The sequence below is a fragment of the Taeniopygia guttata genome, chromosome 1 (assembly GCF_048771995.1).
Source record: "Taeniopygia guttata chromosome 1, bTaeGut7.mat, whole genome shotgun sequence".
NCBI classification, from domain to species: Eukaryota; Metazoa; Chordata; class Aves; order Passeriformes; family Estrildidae; genus Taeniopygia; species Taeniopygia guttata.
In genome coordinates, this window is record NC_133024.1 from 112,355,145 (window position 1) to 112,379,240 (window position 24,096).

General features: G+C 41.6%; 2 protein-coding genes across 3 annotated transcripts in view; one reads left to right on the top strand and one right to left on the bottom strand.

The window, feature by feature from the left end:
- Nucleotides 1-19,288, top strand: part of LCA5L (lebercilin LCA5 like) — a 40,949-nt gene extending 21,661 nt beyond the window's left edge. The window contains exons 3-10 of one of the 2 annotated variants that reach the window (XM_072935688.1): nucleotides 5,398-5,580; nucleotides 8,140-8,257; nucleotides 8,757-9,153; nucleotides 10,275-10,412; nucleotides 12,074-12,167; nucleotides 14,716-14,819; nucleotides 15,088-15,214; nucleotides 16,800-19,288. In XM_072935688.1, coding sequence (XP_072791789.1) covers nucleotides 5,398-5,580; nucleotides 8,140-8,257; nucleotides 8,757-9,153; nucleotides 10,275-10,412; nucleotides 12,074-12,167; nucleotides 14,716-14,819; nucleotides 15,088-15,214; nucleotides 16,800-17,395 — 1,757 coding nt within the window. In that variant the 3' untranslated portion in view covers nucleotides 17,396-19,288. The remainder of the gene's footprint in view (nucleotides 1-5,397; nucleotides 5,581-8,139; nucleotides 8,258-8,756; nucleotides 9,154-10,274; nucleotides 10,413-12,073; nucleotides 12,168-14,715; nucleotides 14,820-15,087; nucleotides 15,215-16,799) is intronic. The other variant, XM_072935691.1, reaches the window with a different exon arrangement.
- On the bottom strand, nucleotides 18,424-23,943 carry GET1 (guided entry of tail-anchored proteins factor 1). Its single transcript, XM_002189504.7, has 5 exons — nucleotides 23,789-23,943; nucleotides 21,991-22,156; nucleotides 21,486-21,553; nucleotides 20,106-20,220; nucleotides 18,424-19,428 (listed from the first exon to the last, which is right to left on the bottom strand). The coding sequence occupies exons 1-5, from the start codon at nucleotides 23,912-23,914 to the stop codon at nucleotides 19,355-19,357; spliced, it is 549 nt and encodes a 182-aa protein (XP_002189540.6). The 5' UTR covers nucleotides 23,915-23,943; the 3' UTR covers nucleotides 18,424-19,354.
- Nucleotides 23,944-24,096: the final 153 nt, after the last annotated feature.

Consider the following 24,096-nt stretch of genomic DNA (forward strand, 5'->3'; position numbering starts at 1 on the left):
GGAGTTGTAGCTGGAAATTTGAGGGGAGGGGAAAGCAAGGGGAGTAAAGATGCAGCAGTAATTATAGCAGAGATCGTATTGAAATAAGCCTTGGTGACAAACGCTCTCAGCTTTAAAGAATTCAGATCATCATCTACACTGCAGGGCTCAGGGACTTTTCTGACATAGATGTGTGTCTGATACTGCCTTTTACTGATTTGCCTGATTCAATGTGCCTAGAACCTATTTCTTCTTCTTTTCTCCTCCTTTTTCCATCAAAGAAGATGTAATAAAAGGTCCAGAATGCTCAGTAAAAAAATATTCCCATTCTCCTATATTATCCAGGATTCTCTTTATTTCCCATCTGGTTGTCACCTTCTGCCCCAGAAATCGCCACAATTAAGTGTCTGCTTGCACTTCCTTGCTAAATACTGATACTGATTTGCCTGACACTGATTTGCCTGACTCAATGTACCTAGAACCTATTTCTCCTCCTTTTCTCCTCCTTTTTCCATCAAAAGAAGATGTAATAAAAGGTCCAGAACACTCAGTAAAAAAATATTCCCATTCTCCTATATTATGATACTCTTTATTTTCCATCTGGTTGTCACCTTCTACCCCAGAAATCCACAATTCAGTGCCTGCCTGCACTTCCTTGCTAAATACCTCTCTGGGCATGAGAGGTATTTGAAGAATGTTAAATGGTCACAGATAATTTTCAAATTTTAAGGGCCAAGTCTGTTTGTGCTGTGAGCAACATGAGCTTAGTAAAGCTTGACCCTGTGCCAGAGGTGAAATTGGACTAGGTTTTAGAAAAACATATTTCACATGTTAAGATTGAATACAGTAATGTCAGATCCTGAAAACGTTTAAAATGGATTATAATAATTTATTTCCAGAATTTATTTGACAGGACTAAATACACTGTTACATAGCAATAAAGAGTAAAAATGCTGTTGAGTTTTTTAAAGAGTAAAAATTTTACTCTTTATAGTTATAAAGAGTAAAAATGCTGTTGAAAATAAGTTTTTTGTCTGTGTTAACCAGTGTGCGAAGCTGGAAATGCAGTACTCCACGTATGGAACCAGGATCCTGAAAAACTGCACTGAAAACTAAAAATAACAGTATGGGCAGTTTACTGTGGCTCACCATCTGTCATTTCTTTTAACTTTTGAGGGGTAACAGGAGGTCCAGCAACAAGCCTATTAGAAGTAGGTATTTTCAGAGTATTTTCCTGAAAAAGAACAGCAACCACAGGAAAAAAACCCAGTGAGAAAACACTAATTGTTGCCTGAAGTTCTTACACATGCTTGTTTCCCGGGAGATTTTATATGTGAGTATAGCCTGGGAAATGACTGGCCATTTGGAATAGAATGTTTCCAAATTATTTGGATTTCTGTGCCCTGAAGAAGAACAATCAAAGGATGAAATGGCCCTGGGCTTCACAGCATACATGATGTGTCACTACTGGACATGTGAAAGCACAACACAAGCTGCTGCTATTGCAAAGATGAAAAAGAAGACGTTTATTTTCCGACTCCAGCATTTATACTTTTCCAAAAGGACATTGGACAAACTACTAGTGCATCAAATTTCTCTGCCTCTATGGAGGAATGGTAAACAATAGATTACAGAAATTTGTGTGAGAGAGTTCTCTACAAGAATGTAAACTCAGAAGGCTTTAGAAAATCTTAAGAATCAGGGCAACAATAATGATGTTAATAATTTATCAGAAAATCACAGAGTAAGCTGAGTTGGAAGGGATTTACAAGGACCTTAAATTCCAACTGGTGGTCCTGCACAGCACCATCTACAAGAGTCACAAAAGTCAAAGTGAAAGCAGTAAATATTTGTACCACCAAACATCCATGGTCAAATCTGGGACAGAATTGCCAATGAACTCTCACTCCTGCTGGCTTCATACCCAAAACCATAACATAAATTCTTCTGGAGTTTGTCCATTCCAGCTCCTGCCTCTTTAATTCTATTGCAGTATCTTTCATTTAATATCTCTGTTTCTTCTCCTGTGCATGGAAATGCCATTCCCGGAGGCTTTGGGTCATGGATCCCATTGTGTGCAGCCCCCAAGGAAAACATGACTTCATTCTGAAGGGATTTTTTCCCTTTTTCCACTTAAGAATGTTGAGTTTGAAGCCTGCTGGGTTCGGCCTGTGCGCTCTGAGGGCACATCCAGGCCCTCCATGGGCAGGGCACAGCAGGACCCACATCGCCAAATTCCCATTAAAACCCTGGAATGGTACTGGGATCTGAGGGTGGAAATTCACACACACTGCTGGGTCTGGGAGGAGGGAAGAGGGAGGAAAAGGGTGAGACCCCGCTGGCAGGTGCTGCCGCCATTTCCCACAGCAGCGGGTGGAGGCCAGGCCGGTGATGGCGGCTGGTGAGGCCGTGAGGGGACAGCACACAGGGGTGGGAACAGGGAGACATTCCCAGGGAGGACACGAGACAAGGTGGGATCCTGCACTGGGGGTGCCTGGGGGACAGGGAAAACAGAGAGGAGTGGGGGGAGGACATGGGGCTGGTGTGGGATTGTGTGTCTGGGTGGGCACTGAGGGGGTGCCAGGACATGGGGCTGGGTGTGGGATTTTGGGACATTGAGGGGGTGCCAGGACATGGGGCTGGGTTTGGAGTTGTGGGACACTGAGGGGTGCCAGGACATGGGGCTGGGTGTGGGATTTTGGGACACTGAGGGGTGCCAGGACATGGGGCTGGGTGTGGGATTTTGGGACATTGAGGGGATTGCCAGGACATGGGGCTGGGTTTGGGGTTGTGGGACACTGAGGGGTGCCAGGACATGGGGCTGGATGTGGGATTTTGGGACATTGAGAGGGGTGCCAGGACATGGGGCTGGGTGTGGGATTTTGGGACACTGAGGGGATTACCAGGACATGGCACTGGGTGTGGGGTTTTAGGATACTGAGGGGACCGCCAGGACTCGGGGCTGGGTGTGGGATTGTGTGTCCAGGTGGACACTGAGGGGATTAACAGGACATGGCACTGGGTGTGGGGTTTTAGGATACTGAGGGGATTGCCAGGACATGGCACTGGGTGTGGGGTTTTAGGATACTGAGGGGACTGCCAAGACATGCAGCTGTGGGGGGGTTTTGGTTCACTGAGGGGATTGTCAGGACTTGGGGCTCAGTATGAGATTTGAGACACTGAGGGAGCTGCCAGGACATGGGGTTGGATGTGGGATTTTGGGACACTGAGGGGATACAAGGGTATGGAGCCTGGTGTGGGGTTTTGGGACACTGAGGGGGCTAACAGGACATGGCACTGGGTGTGGGGTTTCAGGACATTGAAGAGATGCCAGGACATGGGGCTGGTTTGAGGTTGTGTGTCCAGGTAGGACATTGAGGGAACTGCCAGGACATGGCACTGGGTGTGGGTTTTAGGATACTGAGGGGATTGCCAGGACATGGAGCTTGGTGTGGGGTTGTGGGACATTGAGAAGGTGCCAGGACATGGGGTTGGATGTGGGATTTTGGGACACTGAAGGAGTGCAAGGACATGGGGCTGGGTGTGGGGTTTTGGGACATTGAGGAAGCTGGCAGGACATAGGGTTGGATGTGGGATTTTGGGACACTGAGGAGATTGCCAGGACATGGGGCTGGGGTGGGGTTGTGGGACATTGAGGGGGTGCCAGGACGTGGGATTGGGTGTGGGACTGTGTGTCCAGGTGGACACTGAGGGGATTACCAGGACATGGAGCTCTGTGTGGGGCTGTGGGGCATTGAGGGTGTTCCAGGATGTGGCACTGGGTGTGGGATTTTGGGACACTGAGAGGACTGCCAGGACAGGGGGCTGGGTGTGGGTTTTAGGATACTGAGGGGATTTCCAGGACATGGAGCTTGGTGTGGGTTTGTGGGACATTGAGGGGGTTCCAGGACATGGGGTTGGATGTGGGATTTTGGGACATTGAGGGAATGCCAGGACATGGGGCTGGTTGTGGGGTTCTGAGTCCAGGCGGACACTGACAGGGTGCCAGGACATTTTCATCTTCAACACAGGAATTTGGCCCTAATTATTTTATTCCCTTAGTTTTTCAACATAAATTCTCCTGGAGTTTGTCCATTCCAGCCCCTGCCTCTTTAATTCTATTGCAGTATCTTTAATTTCATATTTTTGTTTCTTCTCTTTCACCTTTGGTTTTTCTGTCTTCTCCTTTTCTATTTTATTTACTCCTCAACAGCTGCTCTGGATGAACAGATTCAGGCCACACTTCTCATCAAAACAAATCAAAGCAGTAGTTTTAAGTTTCATTTTAGGTAATTTGCTTTAAAGACAATTTGCCTAGAAAGTGTTGGCAGTGCCAAATCAAATTTTAACACAAATACAGATCTGTGAATCAACCTGGGCTTTGCCTAATGCTCAAATATGATTTCTTATCTCTTGTGGGTTATTGCACTGCCTCAGATTTAGCAGGACTGTGGCATTCCTCAGTAATCCACAAGGAAAAACTGTTCATGCAAAGGAATTAAGAGTAATGAAACTGCTTTGATTCAGCCTAAAATGTTCTGTGCAATCCTGAATTACGTCTTTTAATTTTCTTTGGGAGCAATGCGATTCCCCTCTCCCATTTAAGAAATTTAATTTAAAATGGAATGCCACCACAAAGCAAAAAAGCCAACAAAGGAGTTAGGAGGTTTCAAGAAAATAGTTTCATATTTTGTTAGTGAAGGGGACATGTTAAAATTCATGTGAACTAAAACATCATTTTAACCTCCCTCAAATTTCCAGTCCGCAGTTGCCATGCTCCTTTTAGACCCCCAAAATATACAATTTATCCTTCTACTGTACAAGATTCTTTGTTTATAAATCAATTTTAAGGGAGCAAAAATGAATTTCTGTGTGGTCCAGTTGTTGCTATGAGATGAATGTGATATTGCCACTCTCAAAACCTCCTATTAGCAAATACTTTTCTATTTTTTTCTTCTTTTATGCAAAATATAAAAGTTGAATTATCACTCTGGATCCCAACATTTAACCTCTTTTGTGTTTTAATCTCACTTTCAGGTATGTTTAGAATCTAATGCCTTTCCACAATTTTGGCTCAAGGCAAAACTTGCCTCTCCTCACCTGAAGTGGTTTGGAACAGGATAATAAGAAAATGGAATGGGTATCAAGCCATATCCCAATAAATAATTTTTACCAGAACTGCAGTGTTTAAAAATTACTTAGAATTATATATTTTATGCTAAATATATGATTTTTGCAAGCATATAAAAAAGTTTTAGGTTCTTGTCTATCCTCTGCTTAGAGAGTTAATCTGGCATCTAAGGTGGTTTTTGTGCAGTTTTAAGGGATTAGTTAATTTTGTGATCTGATTTGCTGTCTAATTCTTGAAAAATGTGATTAATTCTATTTTTATGACATGAAATACTATTGAAATCCCAGGTAAGGTGGAGAAGACACCACTGAACATTCTCCCAGTGATGATTCCAAGATCTTTCTCAGTGACTGACCCTGAAAGAGTCAGAGGCAAACCTTTAGAAGCAGGAACTGAAAAGAAGCAAACACAGAAAAAGGACAAGACAAGACAGGAAAGAAAGAAATGTGGACACTGTCTCCATGCCCAAGGTGATAAAAGAGATAAATTTGTTTTCTGGTAGTATGAGATATTTACGGTAGTATGAGATTCTCTTAAGAAATATAATTGTTCCCTGTCTTTGGCATTTTTCTTTTTATAATTAGCAAGAGAAGGACAACAGTTTTTCAGTGAAAGGAGGATTTACTGGAAAGTGAAAGGAGGATTCACATATATGTATTATAAATATGATATGATATGATATGATATGATATGATGATATGATATGATATGATATGATATATAATACATTGTATATAATAGATAATAAATATGTATATATGCTATATTATGTATAATATTATATATAATATATAATATATTATATATATTCTAATATATTTTTTATATTTTTATATATATACATATATATGTATATACACACACACACACACACACACACACACACACACACATATATATATATATATATATAATAATACATAGAATAAATTCTGTTTCAAACACCAGTAAGGGAAGGGAAGACAAAGAGAGAAAAGGAAATTCCCTGCTGTGTTATCCCACAATACTCAGTGATCCAAAGGGAGAATCACCTGGGATGTGGGAGCCACTTCCTCATTCTAGATTCCTCAGCTTTAACCCAAGGACCTGAAAATGGCTCTGACCATGCATCATCTGGCAAGTCTGAAAAAGCCTTTCTTAAGGAAAATGGGTAACAATAATGCACAAAAGTGTCAGTTTTGACCAGAAAATTGCCATTTTGTGGCCAGATGGATCGTGGCGTATCCCGTGAAATTAATTTGTGCCTCAATGGAATGAGCATGGAGAAGGAAGATGTAAATGTACATGGAATTTATGCCACTGTTAACAGTGAGGAATCTCTCCATGTCTGCATCTTTTCCCATCTAGACCCATTCCTTTCTTAAATCTTTAAATCCTACCAGGTCACACCACAAAAATTAGTAGAAAACCAAAACAAGCCTTTTCTTGCTGAGCTTCAAAATTTCATCTTGATTTACCAAAGCTGCAAAATGGAAATCAATCCAAAAAAAAAAAACCAGAAGAACCACTAATTGTCTCTGTTATAATCTCTGTTATTATATGCTGTTGTCAAGAAGTTATACTGGCATGAAAGTAGCAGGCCAGAAAAAATAATGACATTTTTTAATATATAGTTAGCAAAAAATCATTGTTGACCTCTGCCCGTGGTCGATGATTTATTATATATTTGTAGATGCTATATGTCATTTGGATAAAGTGTTTATTTTTGCTTGTCCATGAGTAATGGAAATGAAATACATTTTACAGTACTTCTGACAGCACTTGTAGAAAGGTATTTGCCCTTTTTTCCATCATCTCAGTTCTTTCTGGCAAAATAAAATAGTAAGATAATGTAATTTTGCAAATGCTTGTGTGACAATATTTGTGGTCTTATTGTAGTTTCCCTGCAGTGGAATTGTGTTGCAGAAAATATTGGATTCAACAGAAATTCTTGTAATGATGTGTCCTTTTATTCTGGTGTTTTTTGAAGTCAGGACCTTGCCTGTTTTATCCATGAAATTTTTTAAGTCAGGACCTTGCCTGTTTTATCCATAAAATATGAGGTGATCTATAAATTATAATTAACTTTTTAGCAAAATACTTCTTGAAATGTCATGAGAGCTGTAGTAAAAATGAATGTGTGCCTGAAAAAGGGGAACACACTCAGATTTATAGTCTTTAATAGTTTTAAATTCTAATCCTGCTTCAGGAAAAGCAAATAAGAGTAATTCAGCAAGAATCCTGGCCACAAGGAGAGGCAAATGGTAGCAACACACTGAGAAGTAGCCCATTAATATATTTTTAATTGCTGTTTAGAAACCACATAGACAACTGCACACCTGTTGCATGCAATGAGCATTTAAGGTTTATTTTAAAATATAATTTAATTCAAAGTTGACTGGAAAGCTGTAGAAAACTGGTTACAAATCCCAGCTGCAGGGATTTCAACCATGTGCTGTTGGGAGCATTTTGGGTTTTGAGTCCTTGCAGACCTGTAAATTATTCTGCTTTTTTGGTTTTACTTTTGTTTTTGTTTTTTATCATGCAGCTATTCAAGCTGGAGATTCTGAAGGGTTGAATTGGGTTCATCAGATTGTGGCTACATCAGTGAACTGCATGATTTACAGGAAGAAAACTGATTTCCATGGATTGAAAATTGATTTCCATTGATTTATTTCCATTGGCTGCTAGTTGTGGCCTGCTGCAGCTACAGAAAGACACAGAGATAAAAAAAATATTTAATGCATTTATCTGTGAATCATTTCAATCACAGAAACCTAGAATGGTGTGGGGTGGAAGGGACCTTAAAGATCATCTTGTCCCACCCCCTGCCATAGTCAGGGAACCTTCCCCTAGACCAGGCTGCTCATTGAACATCAGAGTTTTGGGGCATTTTGTGAAGAAACCACAATTCTATAGCTGGATGAGCAGTTTAGGAGTATTAGTTAATTAGCAGTAGGATTTAATGTGAGCAGAAAAAGCACACAGTGATTGATTTGTCTCAAATAATTTCTGTCTCTGAATGCCAACTCACTCTGCTCTCAATGCAGGAGGGAAGAAATGGCCAACTGCAAAAACCTCCAATCTGAACACCTCCTTTATGACCCTGCAGAGCGGGGTGGTTTACCAGGACAAAAACGCCACGGCCCAGCGAATATCCTCAGCCAGGTGATACACAGATGAAAAATAAAACTCTACAATTCTAATAAAGATTTGTAGGGAACGGTAACTTTTAATTTTTTCAGCGCTGGATGCAGACCAGGATTTCCCTTCAAAGGGCGTTCCCTCCCCTTGGGGATTCCTGATCCTTTTTATTATCTCGCACTCATTTATATATACCTAGAATCTTACAATAGGTTCATGCATATTCATTCTGTTGATTTCAAGTTACAATTTACAGTTGGCCCTTTGTACAGAGAACTCTCTAACCCCTTTGTCCATTCTTGCAGACTTCTTCTTCTCTTAGTTTCAGAGTTCAAGGGGCTCTTCTTACCTCTTCACCTTGGAGTTTACATTCTTTTTTCCTTGGCTAGGACAGTTTTATAAGCACAGCAAAGTTAACAGACTAAACAGCATATTCTACTTATTTTAGCAAGCTACTACGCAGTACACTTCACTTAAATCCAGATAAATTTTCTACCCTGTTAAATTTTATTCTGTTTCACAGGATCCACAAAATCAAAGAGTTGAAGAACGAAATATTCGACTTGCAAAGGAAAATCGAGACCTCGAGCTTCGAGAACCTGACTTTGAAAGAGCTGAACCGGCGGCACGCCAGAGCCATCGGCAGGTACAGCGACACAGAGAGCCACCTGCAGGAGCTGCTGGCAGGGCATCGCAAGGAGCTGGAAGGCCTCATGAACCTCCTAAAAATGTCCCAGGAGGCCGAGAGAAACACAGCCCGGGAGCTGAAAAAAGTCGAAGCAGAGCTGAGGAGAACTGAAGGTTATCTGAAGACTTTGGTTGTGCTCTCAGAAGACAAAGCTCTGGCAGAGAGGGAGGAACTTCATCACAGGTTGTCACTCCTCAATGAAACGTTGGAAGCAAAGGATGAGAGGATACAGGTAATGCCTGCAAATTATTGTATTTGTGGAGTGTAGGGTCATAGAATATCCTAAATGTGAGGATAAAGGTAACGCCTGCAAATTATTGTATTTGTGGAATGTAGGGTCATAGAATATCCCAAATGAGAGGATACAGGTAATGCCTGCAAATTATTGTATTTTTGGAATGTAGGGTCATGGAATATCCTAAATTGGGAGGGAATCACAAGGATCATCAAGCAGGAGAGATTTCAGCACAGGAATAGTGGAAAATTTTAGGCTGCTTCTTATCAGATGAATGATTCTGATAAATTCCTGTAACACTGGATGCTGTTTAATCCAGTGCTCTCCTGAGTCTAAGGAAGCTCAAGAGGAGATAATTCATCTCCTTTTAATATCTCATGTTTCTTTACTCTCACTGACCCCAGCACAAAAAATATAGGAACACAATTTTTCCTACAAAACTTCCATGGTCCTCCAGGAATTCATTTCTATTTCCTATGGGGTTTATTATGCATATAATTAAATAAAGAGCCAGGAAATCTTAAGAGAAACTGTAAATGTGAACAGTTGAACTCAGACTCTCTTTTAAAAACTTTTTGTTTCCAGGAGTGAGGAGCTATAAAATCACACAGGGTTTGGTGTCCACCCAATACTTTTAGGAACTGGAATTTCAGTGCATGGCCCTGGGTTCTGAAGATAAAGAACCCAATAAATCTCCAAATTTTCATTTACACTAAGCCTCCTTATTCTGCTACAGTTCATAGGTCTCTGTGAATAGAAAGCCTTAATATTTCTCAAAGATGGTTGTATTAATTAATACATCAGAAAGGTAATATATGGCCTTATTTTTATGGTTGAATGCCAAAACCTTTTCGTTTGTTTAGTGGAAATAGGTTTAAAACCAATTTTTTCTTACTTTGCAATTAATTTTTCAGATACTTCAGTATAGTTTAATGTATTGTTTACAATATACTTTATAATATTATTTATATTACTATAATTAGAAGATAATATCTGTTATTATATATAATTATGAGCTTACATTTCCTTATATTAGCACATTTATATTTTCAATCAATCAAGAACTGAAGTTTTCCAACTGTGACACTGAGAATGGTAAAATTTGTCACTTTTTTAAGAGTCTGGAAATGCAGCTGAAGCTGAACAGCAACACCTTTAGTCGTCAGCTGGCAAGTGAGAGTAAAAAACTCCTGGAAGCTATAATGACCAAAAAGAATTTGCTAATGGAAATTAACATCGTTCACCAAAAAATTAAGGTATTTCAGATTTTTTCCAGGTTTCTATCTCTACAGGAAAATTCAAGTATTTAATGTTACCTATTCCTTTTGCTTCTTTTACTGTATTTAGTACTGGAATTAGGATTCCTTCTTGTGTCTACAATTGTCTAAAAAATCTAGAAATGTCAAATTCCGGCATTATTGGGAGGTTTATTTGTTAGAAGCAGTCCTATAATGAATTGAAACAGATATTAATACTAAAATAATCAGAAATTGAACTAAAATCCACACCAATGTGTTACCATTTTGCCAGACTGGGGTCAGATATATTCATCTACTCACTTTAAATGAGGTCCCTCACAGAAACAAGTCAAAGTGAGCCAAATATCACAACATGTAAAACTAGAGTTTAACAAAAAGACCTGTGCAAATGTTTCAAGAGTTTGCTTAAATTCCAGTTTCATTTTTAGACAAATGGTTTTGGCATAAATAGGTCCATTTCAGCACTTTTTGTAATGCTTGTAAATCAAACCTACAGGAAAACTAAATGGATTTAAAGCTAAAACTGCCAGGAATGGAATGTGTTATGAGTTGTACTGAATAAAACCTTTACACATTCCAGAAAACCTGGAATCCTTTGTGGCTTTTTCATAACTGTGTTTGTAACACAGTTAAAATACACTTATTTCTATATTTCTGTGTCAATGTGATCCCATTGGAGATCTTTCTCTTCCTAAATGGAATCAAATATCTGTGGGAGATGTTGTTAAGGGGAGTTTTCCCAGACATTGTGAAGGGCAGGACAGGCAGTCCCTGAGGCTTCCTGGAGGTTGGGATTGCTGCACAGGGCTGTTGTTTATTCCTCTTCCCTGTGTAGCAGGTGCAGAAGTCTCCTCCTGGTGCTTGGCCGGGCTTTTTTCCCTGTCAGAATTTGATCTCCTCCTGGACATGCAGATCTGGGAGATGGGAACAATTATAATCTTAGGAACACTAATATAAAACTGTCCCAAAATGCAAATTATTCCAAATTATTCTCACCTTGACTCTTCTCTAAAATAGTTCTGTTTCATCTCTTTTCCACACAGTTTTCTGTGTGTTCAGATCTCTGAATTTTCTATTTAGATCCACAAAATCTTCTATTGATTTACCACAAAGAAGACCAGACATGATTATCAACCTTATTTCTGTACCAGAACAGAGTTTATCCTTACAAATTCATAATTTTAGGAACTTGTCTTATTTGAGGCCATTCCATTCCTGAAATAACTTTTAATTTTCCCAAATAAATGAAGCTCCTATTTTTTTCCCCACTGAAAACTGAAGTGGTGAGAGTGTAGCTGAGATCTGTCTTCTGTGTTTAAGATTTCCTTAAGGAAGATTTCCTTAAGAAAAGAGGACTCTTGTTAAATTAATGTTAAAATATGCCTCTGGTTTTCATGTCATCATCAGAACAACAGGTTGTGAACCAACTGAGCATATGACAAGGGCACAGAGTAAATGAATTTTTTTTAAAAATCAACAAAAAAGAGGAAGCAAAGGCCCAAAAATATTTATTCTGGAAAAATGTAAATGACAAAGGCCACGTGGGTCTGGCAAAAGGTGAAATCTCTAATGGATTTCAACCAGCATGGGAAAATTAAGCAGGTAAAAAGTAATTTTTAATGCATATTAGAAGCTTAACAGTGTTTATTTCTTCTTAGGAAAAGGATCGGCAACTTTTCATACAGAATATTTATGCAAATCGGATGCCAAAAACCCTGAGGGACAGAAGTGATTGGGTTCCTAATGACCAAAGTATGTGTGTAATTATCTTCTTCTCTTGTTTAGTTAAGTGACACTTCCACTGTTTCAGCCCTGGGAGGTTTATTCCAAATTAAATGCCAAAATAAATGCTGAAAAGGTGAAAAGGTGAAAAGGTTCAGGAAGTTTAAAGGCTTGAATGACAGCAAATAACAACACAAATTAAGTTCTACCCAGGAAGAAAGATCTCTTGAGTAAAGAATATTTCTTTCACATGGATGCTCATAGATGTTGGGGAGAAATATCTGTTCCATGCAGCCTTGGCTATCCAGCATCCCAAGGGCAGCTGCCTGGAGTGGGATTCAGCTGATTAAAACCAAGCAGCACTGTTTGAGGTGCCCCAGTTTGCCTCCACTACACCCAGAATTTGGGATGGAATGATCTAAAAATGGATTTCCCTGGCTGGGGCACCTCTTGAAAACACTGATCAGATGTTGCTGCTCCTAAAGTGAAGCAGCAATCAGAACTTTCTTCATGGGGGTACCAAAGAGTCCTCAGCAAACCTATCTGCTGGAAATGCTTCCCACGGAATTCCTCAAATCATGGCAGCAATACAAAATCTTACCACGTTCAGTTGCTTATTTCTTTCCTCTTCATTGCCTTTGCAAACCCATGAACTCTGCCCAAACCTCCAGTGAACTATTGGGAAAAGATTGGTAATTCAAGGTTTTTAAATTAAGAAAAACACATATTCCTGGTTCTATCCCAAGTCAGACACATTTTTTATGAAACTGAATTCCTGTTTTAGTTACACCACATAAATACCATTTTTTAAAATTTTACTCACATATGGCCTCACATTCAATAGAATATTGAATATTGCTGTTTAATTGTGGCACTTGAAACACTGTTATTATTTAAATTCTTCTTTCCTTTAAGTGAGATAAGGGAGCTTAGTTGGAGAGAGGTGTGATATTTTGTAATGAAAAGCTTCCAAGCAAAGTTGCCCGATCCTCTGGAACTTTTAGAAAAATGTTTCTTTCTCTGCCAGCTAATGGATTTGGAAACCCAGAGCTGGAATTGCTGACAATTAGTTTTCCTTTTCACTACTAATTTGAATTTTCCTTTAGCAGATTTCTGAGGAGTTGCCTCTTCAGGCCGTTATTTTCTACTAGTGGACGTTCACAAAAGTTTTTTTAACCAGCAGGAAAATTTGGAGCTGGGTTTTTTTAGCGATGCTGATAAATGGCTGGAAGGAGGATTCCTTAGGTGGCCCGAAAGCTCTGCGCACGTAACCGGGATGGATTTTTTGGCTGGAGCCAGGGATTGTCCAGCTCCGGTTGGCGACAGCGCTCACCTGGGGCGGCAGCGCCCTCTGGTCCCGGTCCCGGGGAGCGCCCGGGATCCCGGCTGGAAAAGCTCCCGGAGCGACTGGGAACCCAGTTCCAGGCTGGTCACCTATTGTAAATGCAGGCAAACCCAATGGGAAGAAATGACGATGTCTGACTCAATTCAGAAGGCTGAATTATTTCTTTATTAAATATGTAAATAATTAATTTCTTTATTAACTATGTTAAAATACGTTAATATGCTATATAAAAAGAAAATACTAAAACTACATACTACTTTCTCTGACTCTATTTCTAACTCTAACACAACTCGTGACCCTCTCTCTTCTCGAGTCTAAACAGAGGTGGATTAGATTTGCCATCAGACTCAATCCTCACCAGAATCCAATTAAGCACTCACTCCAGGTAAACAATTCTCTAAACACATTCCACATAAGAAAAACAAGGAGCAAAAATAAAATTTGTTTTCTCTTTCATTTCTCTCTGTGCACCTCTATGAAAAATCCTGAGAGGGAGAGAAATGTGCTTACCACAGTCACCAGCATCCCAACATGCCAAGGGCACCATTTTTGTGCATTTTATCCTTTGATTTCTGAGCCCAAAACTGGGAAAAAGGGTGAATGTGCATGTGGGTAAGATCCCATTTTTGCTGCTCTGGTGCTGTACTTGTGTCAAAATTATTCCAAAAGTATAGTAATCTTCACCATCTCATATCCATATTTCTCTGAACATCTCATTCAGTCACTTCCTTGGAATCTCTTCAAAGACCACTGGTATTTCAAACAGCGTTAAGCATTTTTCCATGAGCTGGGTTCCATAGAAATCCAAATTTAGGAAAGTGAACTCTGAGGCTTCATAGCAGACCTCTCAAATTTACACTAGAGTGATACCAAGAATTAAGCACATGTGGGCTCTGGGGCATAGACACACTTGTCTGATTTTACATGTTCTATCTGAAAATATACTTAGTAGTATATTTTATATAGATATTTATGTATATACTTATGTTTGGGATGCACTGATGTACAGATGAAAAGGCTCAGAAATCCAGGGTTGTGTCCAGTTTCAGCATTCATAGATTCAGCAGAACAAATTATTTCTTTTTTAAAGGGCATTAAGATATGCATTTAAAAAGAGAAGTTAAAATTCTTGGTCACATACCAGTATTGTCAGTTGTCAGAGATATCTTTTATTTATATCAACAACCTAATTCCAGAAATTACTGTATTGCTAATGTTTGTCCTATTCAACAGGTCTGAGAGTAGACAGATCAGTACAAGTAGATAAAGAGAGTTTCAGAGAACTGCTGTTGTCTCAACACCAGGAAACAGAAAAAAAACCAATCCAGCTAAAAAAGGTGGGAAAGATCTGATCCAAATCTAATCCCCTGTTCAAACTCTCAGCTCAGGTGTGTCTTATTCCCTAAGCTGCTGTAATATGCCTGGATAGCCTGATCCATCCTCTAGGATGTGGATTTTGCATGAGTGTGATTACAGTACAGAAATAATGCTGTGACAGCAATAGAAATTACTCATATTTTTAAAAGTATTGCACTGATTGTATTCTTTTAAAAGTTGCTAAACGAGCATTCCCTCATTATTTTTACCTTTAATTGCCAATTGTAGGAGAAAAGAGGAGATAAGGGTGGAGAAGGTAAAGCAAAGGAAGTGTGTTCAGGTGCCCAGGGTAAAAAAGAAAATCAAGCAACCCAGAAAGTACCAATGTCAGAAACTTCTAACAGGACACACAGAGGTAGGTTTAATGTTTCTCTCAGAAATTCACCTGATCTTTGCAAATTACCAGAAGTCCTGGTAATTTGTGTGGTTCTGTCAGCCCTTCACTGGCACCTGGCTGACAGGAACTAGCTCCAAATGATGAACGAGGTGTCACTGAAATCACAGAATCATCTGGGCTGGGAAATGCAGCTGCTGCTGGTGCTGCACTGAGAGCAGAGCTGCTCTGCAGGATGTGGCATCTCCACCCTGCTGTCCTTCCCAAAGCTCAGGGTGGTAAAAATTCAGTGTTCTGTCTGTAACAGGATAATTAATAGTTGTTAGTCCACACTAATCAAACATTGATCTCAAAGTGGTAGCTGGGAATCTTCATCACTGATGTGAACATATTTCTATGGCTGGTAAAGGACAGTGAGGGCTGGGAGCAGTTCCTCATTAGTGATCCCTGGAAAGAGATTTTGTGGAAATCTCAGCCACTGTGTTCTCATGGAAAAGTTATATGGAAGGGACTCACCTGTAATCATCTTTATCCTGTACAAATTCCATAGAACAGAGGAAAGAAAAAGCCACTGCTGTTCCCTCATTCACGTTTTTCTTTCTAGAAACATTCCTGTTATTTCCTTTAAGGCTTTTAGGAAGAGAAAATATCTGAGTGCCACCATTGTAGATATGTCACAAATGGCAGGAGACCTCCAGGTCACACATTTGCCCGGGTGGAACAGGTGATGCCAGGTCACATCCCTGTAACCTGGCATGTGCTAACCCCTGAGGTTTGTACTCTGCCTTTTCAGCCTGCAGCCTTTCCAGAGCCCCCCAGACAACCAAAGTCTGCATTTGTCTTTAAAATGCCCTTTTAAAACTGACAGGAAACACAGGTCTTACAACGCTCCCTCTGAAAAATCTGTGAAATCTGAGTTTCTCTCACTGATAGTAGATTTTTATTGAAGATTTACATGGCTTTTTTAGTTCCTGCAACTTCTTATTCCTCCTTTAAGCTTGGATTGTGTCTCATTTTGGGGGAATTCTGTGAGTCTCTGCAGAGCACAGGACTGATTACAAGTTGTTCCCTGCACAGAAAAATGGCATTTTGCACACATGATCCTTTTCCTGCTGAAAAGTGGAGCCCCCTCATTCCCAAGTGAGGCCAGGGTCCAACTCACCTCATTCCCAGGTGGGAGAACTGTGGTATATTCTGTTCCACACAAGTAACTCTGTTGTGAATTAAGAGAAAGGAAATCCTGCATATCTCCAAATTCCACTTAAAAGCCAGAAAGTGACAATTAAGAGTTCAGATCTCACCTAGTTTCTCTGTTGCATTATATATGACTTTTGTGGCACTCTATTTATCCATTGCTGTACATAATGGCTGCTAAAACCATTTAACTAAATTCAACACCATGAAAAAAAGTGAAAATAAAGATGTGAACCTGGATTCAGTGGCGGAATTATGTTGTTTAAATCTTGCCCCATGCTGTGGTATTTCTTAGAGATGGTATTTGAAATACCATCAATAATAAGAACTGAAGCAGTGAAATAAGGATGTGATATTTGCTCTTTTAAAAGCTTCGTAACTCTTCATGTTCTTAAACCCTACAATATTTCAGGGGGCAAACTACTGATGGAAGAACGCAAATTTTCAGAATTTATTAAAGAAATGGAAAAAGAGACAGAAGTTCTTAAAAAGGAGTTGAAAACTCTGATGAAATCTGAACGAAATCCTCAAAGAGTAAAAGAGAACAATCAAGAGGGAGAGACGGAAGAAGTTGAAAAAGAAGAGAAAAACCACTACGAGCAGCAAAAAAAGAAAGCCATGAGTGAAGGTGCAAGTCCAAGCAAAGACCCCACTAGGCTGAAAAAAAAATACATTTTCTCAGGAGCTGTTGAGAATTTGCATCAGGGGCTCCACACTTCAGGGGCCAAATGCAAAGCAGGCAGCCAGAGAGCGAGCTGCACTCACACTGCTGTGCCCAGGCGGAGAATCTCCTTCGGGGCTTACGAGCCCTCCTTTGGGCAAACCCCGCCGGGCTGGCAGGACAGCGCCTCTGCAGTGGAAGAAACACCCGATGAAGGAGCTCTGCGGGGAGGAATGTTCGCAGCGAGACAATTCCTGCAGTTCCAGCAGCACAGGGGTGGAGGCAGACAAGTGAGGGGGGCAAGGCAAATCCCAAACTCCACGCCAGGGTCCAGCTCTCCTCGTTAAAAGCAGCTCCTGAGAATACACAATTGTTTCTGATAGTTAAGTACATCAGCTTACCTTTGGAAAGTTTCAACATTCAGATTGTCACAAACCAAATGTTTTACTTTCATTGAATGTTTATTAAATCTTACAAGCCCTGGCAATTGCTTTACATTTTTTCCAAAACAATCCAACCAGTTGTCACAAAAAAACCCATTCTGTGCTTAGTGTGTTTCCACAAAAATGTGTTGTATTAAGAATTCCTTATCATTCTCACCTGTTACCAGGTAAGTTAGCCCTTGTTTGGGAACTTCCATGTTTTTTGCATTCCCAAGGAGCTGGAATTTGGAAGCTGGGTGGTTGTCAGCTCGCTGAGATGAGCACCCAGCTTTCACAAACTTCACTGCTGGGTGAGGACCCACAATGCAATAAAAGAAAACACTTCTTCACTTCCTTCACTCCCCAAACAGCTTCCAGAATTCACAGATCATAAAAATAATTTGCTCCTACATTGTTTTCACGAGCATTAGAAACCTCTAAAGCCTCATTCTTTCCCACTGTTAGAACTTATCAAAGCAGTTTGCCTGGTAACTTCCCCAGCTGCCATCCCGGATGAATGTGCAAGAGGAAAGCATTGTTTTGGACAAGTCAGGCATAGCCAGTCCCCAAAAAGCCTCTAAAAATCCTTGTTTAAGGTTATGTAAGCGAGGGGAGGAGGACTGTGCTTTGTTCCTCACACTAATTTATTAAATACTTGCTAAATCCATGTGAAGTTTGGAAAAATTAGGGGCATTCTGTCCAAAATTACACTACAAAAGTTTTTAAAGATGACAAAGACATTCAGAGCCGAACCTGTTGCAGCAACATTTCAAAGGTTTAGAAAAAAAAATTTAAACATAAATTAGTTGAGTTGATTCAAACAGTATTTCCTTATGTTGTTTTGGTGAGTTTGGGGTTTGTTTTGTCATTTTGGGTTTGTTTGTTTGGGGTTTTTGTGGGTTCTTCAGGAAAACTGCAGTAAACATTAAAAAAAGAGATGAAAAAAACTAAGATGGGTTGAAAAGCTTTATTTCCTTAATAAAATCACAATTATACATAACATTCAATCACAGCATTTTTTCCTTGATATTTATTTTCATGTTGGCTAAATAAAATTCCTAATATAAAATCCCAATTTTTAAATTAACATTAAAAAAATTAATTCATATATATACACACACAACATAACCTGACCTATTGAATTGGTTTTTAAAGGCAATTTTATCACCAGTTTTGGAGGGGTCCTGGTCCCTTCCTTCCTGCAGGGAGGAAAAGGCTCTGGAATAGCAGAAGAGATCATTCCTCTGGGAATTCCAGAGTGGGAAGCTAAATCAGCATCCCTTCTGCAGGAACAGCACTGTCCTCTGCTTCACTGACAGCATCCTGTGCTTGGCAGCTGAAGAAACCTCCTAAGAGATAAAATCTTCATTAAACTCAGCGATTTTTTTAGGAGAGCTCAAGAATATTCTAATTTTAAGGTAAAAAATACCAAAGAAACTCTCTTTTGCCCCAAGCCAAGCAAACAACCTCCCTCTGCCCTCTGCACCACCCAACATGGTCCCAACCTTGGGGTGAAGCTACCACATTTTACAGCAAAAAAACAGCCAAGCTCCCAAATTAATTCCTAAAGCCAGCACATTTCCAATTTAAAACCACAAATCCAACACTTTTAGATGTTGGTGACAAAAGGCCATGACAAAACCTTATGGTTCTGCCAGGACTAAACCCAACTTGAGGTTTTATAACCAGTAATGCTGCTTTTTCCAAAATGAAAGACAAACTCTGGGAAGCAAAATCAAAAGGACTGACAGATATCCAAATGGAATAACAAGGATTTTCCCAGACCTTGTCTCATGAAAGATAACTGTCCCTTTTTGTTTTAATTGGTTTAAAGCAGTGATTATGTAAATGCAGCTGGGGAGTCCATGGATTGCTGGGATTCTTTCAGCTGAAGGGGTGCAGCATGATAGCTACAACTTTATTGCAGACCACGAGCCAGCAGGTAATTCCCACACCTCCTGGAAAAGAGGGAGAAACCACGATTTAAATTGTTGGATCAATAACCCTGAGGAACCTGTGCAGCTGCAAACAACATTGGAAGTGTAAAAAATGAAACTCAGAACTCATGAGGCCAACAGGAACTAAACTCTTTATACAGAAAAGGGAGATGCAAGAGATGGGAGATAAATCAATGCTGGTCCCAAAAAATTCTGGATTGTCTTGGGAAAAGAGCACCAAATACACAAATATGAGATAAAGTGTGGTGAGTGCATCCCAGAGCTAAAACCCTCTGCTACAGACCCAAGAGAAAATATCTAAGTTTAAGGCTCGGCAGAATGCTTTGCTTGAACTTAAATTCAGGATTTGAGAAATGTAAAAAGTAAATTTCCTCTGAAGTTGAAATCAGCTGTTTTGTAAGTACATTGCTATTCATAGCACACCTGTAAAGAAAACTCTCTTTTGGGTGATTTGCTGATTTTCTAATTTAAATTAGGTCTATTCAATACAGAGAAGGGCAATGCTCTGTTTGGGTGGAAAATAAAAATGACAAAATTTCGTTATCACTTCAAGAAACCAGAACTGAGCACACACAGAAGAGCTGCTCAAATACTTGAACCCTGTGCTCTGGGAGTCGGAGAAGCAGCTGCTGTTAATCCCTCTGTGCTCTGGGGCTTGGGAATGTCCTTTTCCTCACCTGCCACTCCTGTAGGGAAGGCCACCAGGCGCTCCAGGGGAGCCAACCATTTGCTTGGAAGCACGGTGACAGGCTCCGAGTAGTACTTCCAGATCAGAGAGATCATCAGGGCAGCCTGGAATGGGGATTTTTATTAGTTTGGATAATAATACACATCCTGGAAACAGCAAATAATCAATTCTAAAGGAAGGGAATTGTTTCTTTGCTATTTTATTTTCTTCAAAATATTTTTAGATTTGGCATGAGCTTAAATTTATACCCAATATTACAAGGTTGCAGGGAGAGATTGTTTTCTTTCAAGACCCTATTTCCAATCCGACAGAGTCAAAGAAAGTCATAGCATTTGTTAAAATACTGATGATCCTTTTTAGCCTGAATTTTTGCCTACAAGAAGTCCAACTCACTGTAACAGGCCCCTAAGGAAATCTTCAGGCTGACCACTGCCATCCTCGTTAGCAAATTCCTTGGCATCACGTCAGAACTACTGAGACAATCTGATGAGGCACCGTAGGGAAATGTGTGGCAGCTGTAGGTGGAGATTCGCATCCTCAGCAGAAGTATATTTTGGTTTCAAAGCCACAATTATATTTACATGTAGCAGAACTTTCCTGGATTTGGGGTCATATATAAAAAAACCTCAGTGATAAAACAGCTAAGACAAACTCCAAACTCTTGTCCCCCCAAAACTAGCAACAGAGTTGAGATGAAAGTTAAACTCCTTCCATACTCAGCAACCAGATTTTATCAGCAGCATTTCCCTTCCAGTTCCAGAAACTTTCTTTTTGACAAACTTTGTGTCCTTGGAATCCCAGAATGGTTTGGACTGGAAGGAATTTAAAGATCCTCCAGTGCCACTCCTGCCATGGCAGGGACACCTCCCACTGTCCCAGGCTGCTCCAGCCCCAGTGTCCAACCTGGCCTGGGGCACTGCCAGGGATCCAGGGGCAGCCACAGCTGCTCTGGGGAACTCATGCCAGGACCTGCCCACCTACCAGGGAGGAATTTCTTCCTAATATCTGATCTGAACCTCTAAATTTTCAGTCTGAAGCCATTCCCTGTGCCCTGTCCCTCCCTGCCCTGGAAATTGTCTCTCTCCAGGTTTCCTGGGGCTCCTCCAGGCCCTGCAAGGCCACCCTGAGCTCAGCCCAAAGCTTCTCCTGTGCAGGGGAACAATCCCAGCTGTGCCAGCCTTTCCTCCCAGCAGAGCTGCTCCATCCCTCTGCTCATCCTGGAGCCTCCTCTGGGCTCTCTGCAGCAGCTCCAGCTCCTCCTGGGCTGGGGGAGCCCTGAGTGACCAACTATGGGCCAATAAACCAGGAGAGAATTGTAACACTACTGAGGATTTGGGTTAAGTTGTATCCAAACAAAATATTTACTTACCTGCAATATGTAGAATACAATATTTATGACCCACTTTATTTTGGCTAATTGTGCAGTTCGTGCCTTCACTGTTAAAGAAAAAAATATTAGTTTCCATTGTTTATAATAATGAATTATAATTGCATTAAATTAGTAATTTTTTAATATTTCACTCTTTAAGGCTGGACATTACCCTGTTTAAAAATCTCTCTAAAAGATTTCTAACCATATTAAAAACACCCTTCTACAACAAACTGCCAATTCTGTATCATACTGTAATTTCTATCTTGACTTACTCAAAACACATTGAGTGATGAGCATCACTGAGAAAGAATAAATAATTACACAGAGAAGCCCAGGAAATTCCTGGAAAGACACAAGTAAGCTTGGAAAGGGAAAAGGGAAAAGGGAAAAGGGGAAGGCAAGTTTGAAGGATAAATACTTAAAGCTGAAAACACTCCTGACAGCTTTTCAGAAACAGAAATTGTTTTTCCTTTTGGAACAGGGAGCAGACATGGAACTGTACCGTGGGTTTTGAGCTTGTCAGTCATTTTGTTAATCTTCCTCTCCAGCCGGGCATATCTGGCAAACTCATCCATCATACTGATGGTGGCAAGCTCCTGCTTCATGCTCTGGATCTCGGCTCTCATCTGGGATTCCTGCTCTGCATCCTTCTGTAACAGCCTGGATATCTAAGAGGTGAGGGAAATGATCAATTACTGATCCAGAATCTCACTGATTTGCTTTAGTGTGTATAAAGTATGATCTCAAAAACCTCCCATAAAAAAAGGCTTTCGCTGAGATGCAGGAAATCCTTGGGCAACAAGAGAACAAGTGACAAGATGAGAGGAAACAGCCTCAAGCTGGACTCAATGATCTTGAAGGTTTTCTCCAATTTAAATGATTCTGTGATCATTCCCATTTCCAGCTCCAGCAGCCAAGTATTCCAACATTTTCTCCCTTCCTTTTACTTTCCTAATTTCTTTTCTTGAGGCACCACCTGCTTGTTGGCTCATGAACTCTGTTTGCCATAGAAATGCAGGCACAAAGGGCACAAAATCTTTTTCTTGCTGTTCCTTAGCAAATCTTCCCCAAGACACATGTAATTTATTTCCCCATGGATGCTGTTCTCAGGCCTGCAGACAGTGAGAGCATTAAGGGAATCTTCAGCCTCAAACCACAGCAGAAAGCTGAGCAGAGATCTTCAGAAAATCTTAGAATATCCTGAGTTGGAAGGGACCCACAAGGAATTGAGTCCCACTCCTGCTGCTGCCCAGACCCCCAAAAATCCCACCTGGGCATCCCTGGCAGCGCTGCCCAAAGTCTCCTGCAGCTCTGGCAGCCTCGGGGCCGTGCCCATTCCCTGGGCAGTGCCAGCACCTCTGGGGAAGAACCTTTCCCTAAAACCCACCCTAAATCTGCCCTGGCCCAGTTCCAGCCCTCCCTGGGTGCTGTCCCTGTGCCAGAGCTTGGAGCTGCCCTCGGGAGCAGCTGCAGATCCCAGTCTCAGCCTCCTCCAGACTGAACGAACCAAACACCCTCAGCCTCTCCTCCTATGGCTGTTTCATCAATCATCTCTAGCAGCACTGAGTCCAGCTTCCCAAATTGCTGAGGGTGATTTAAGGTTTAAAGGATTTTTGTCCATTTTTGAACAGTGCACACTGATCTCTGTGCCAGTGAAGTTATTTCTGTGGTAGAGCAGAGCGACTGGGATTTCAGCATCTTTGTACACACATGAGTTGATCTGGCAGCCACGGAGTTTACTTGTCCTCAATTCCATTATCCAGGCTTCCACAGGAATGCTTCAGATCAGCACAGGGGCACCCTGATCAGTGGTTAAGATTATAAAGATTTATTCCTACATTGACTTAATTCCTTAATATCCGTATCCACTGATCTCCCACCTCAACAATAGGCACGTCCATCTGTTGAAAACATGCAAGACTGAGCAAAGCTGTCCTTCCCATACCAAAAACTGGGAAGCTGTGGATGCCCCATCCCTGGAGGAGTCCATGAGCAGCCAAGCCCGCTGGTGGAGGGTTGGAAGCGGACCATCCTTAAGGTTCCTTGCAGCCCAAACCATTCCCAAGGGCTGGAGGCTCAGGAGCATCACTGACCTCACCGGGAACTCATTCCCCGCGGTGGAACCGGGGCTGCGGGAGCCATCCAGCCACGGGGCTGTGCCCCATCATCAGCTTCTCCTCTCCAAGACCAGCAGCAGCACCAGGCCCTGCCCGTCCCAGCCTGGAGCTGACAGAACCCCCTCAGCGCCCTGCCGCCATTCTGGGGTACCCTCCCGCTTGTCCAGCAGCGGCACCACTCACCAGGGAGGAGCAGGAGGGCAGGAGGATCTTGAGCGCGTTGCAGAGGAACACGGCGCTGAGTACCAGCAGCCAGGCGCCGCTCTCGGCCGCGGGTTCACTCTCGGCCATGGCCGCGCTGCCCGCCATGGCCCCGCCTGAGGGCGGGCGGGGCGGGGCGGGGCGGGGCGCGCGGGGCGGGGCGGACCAATGGCGGGGCAGGGCGGGCGGCGCGCGGGGCGGGCGGGCCAATGGCGAGGCGGGGCGGGCTTTGCGCGGGGCGGGGCGGGCCAATGGCGGGGCGGGGCGGGCTTTGCGCGGGGCGGGGCGGG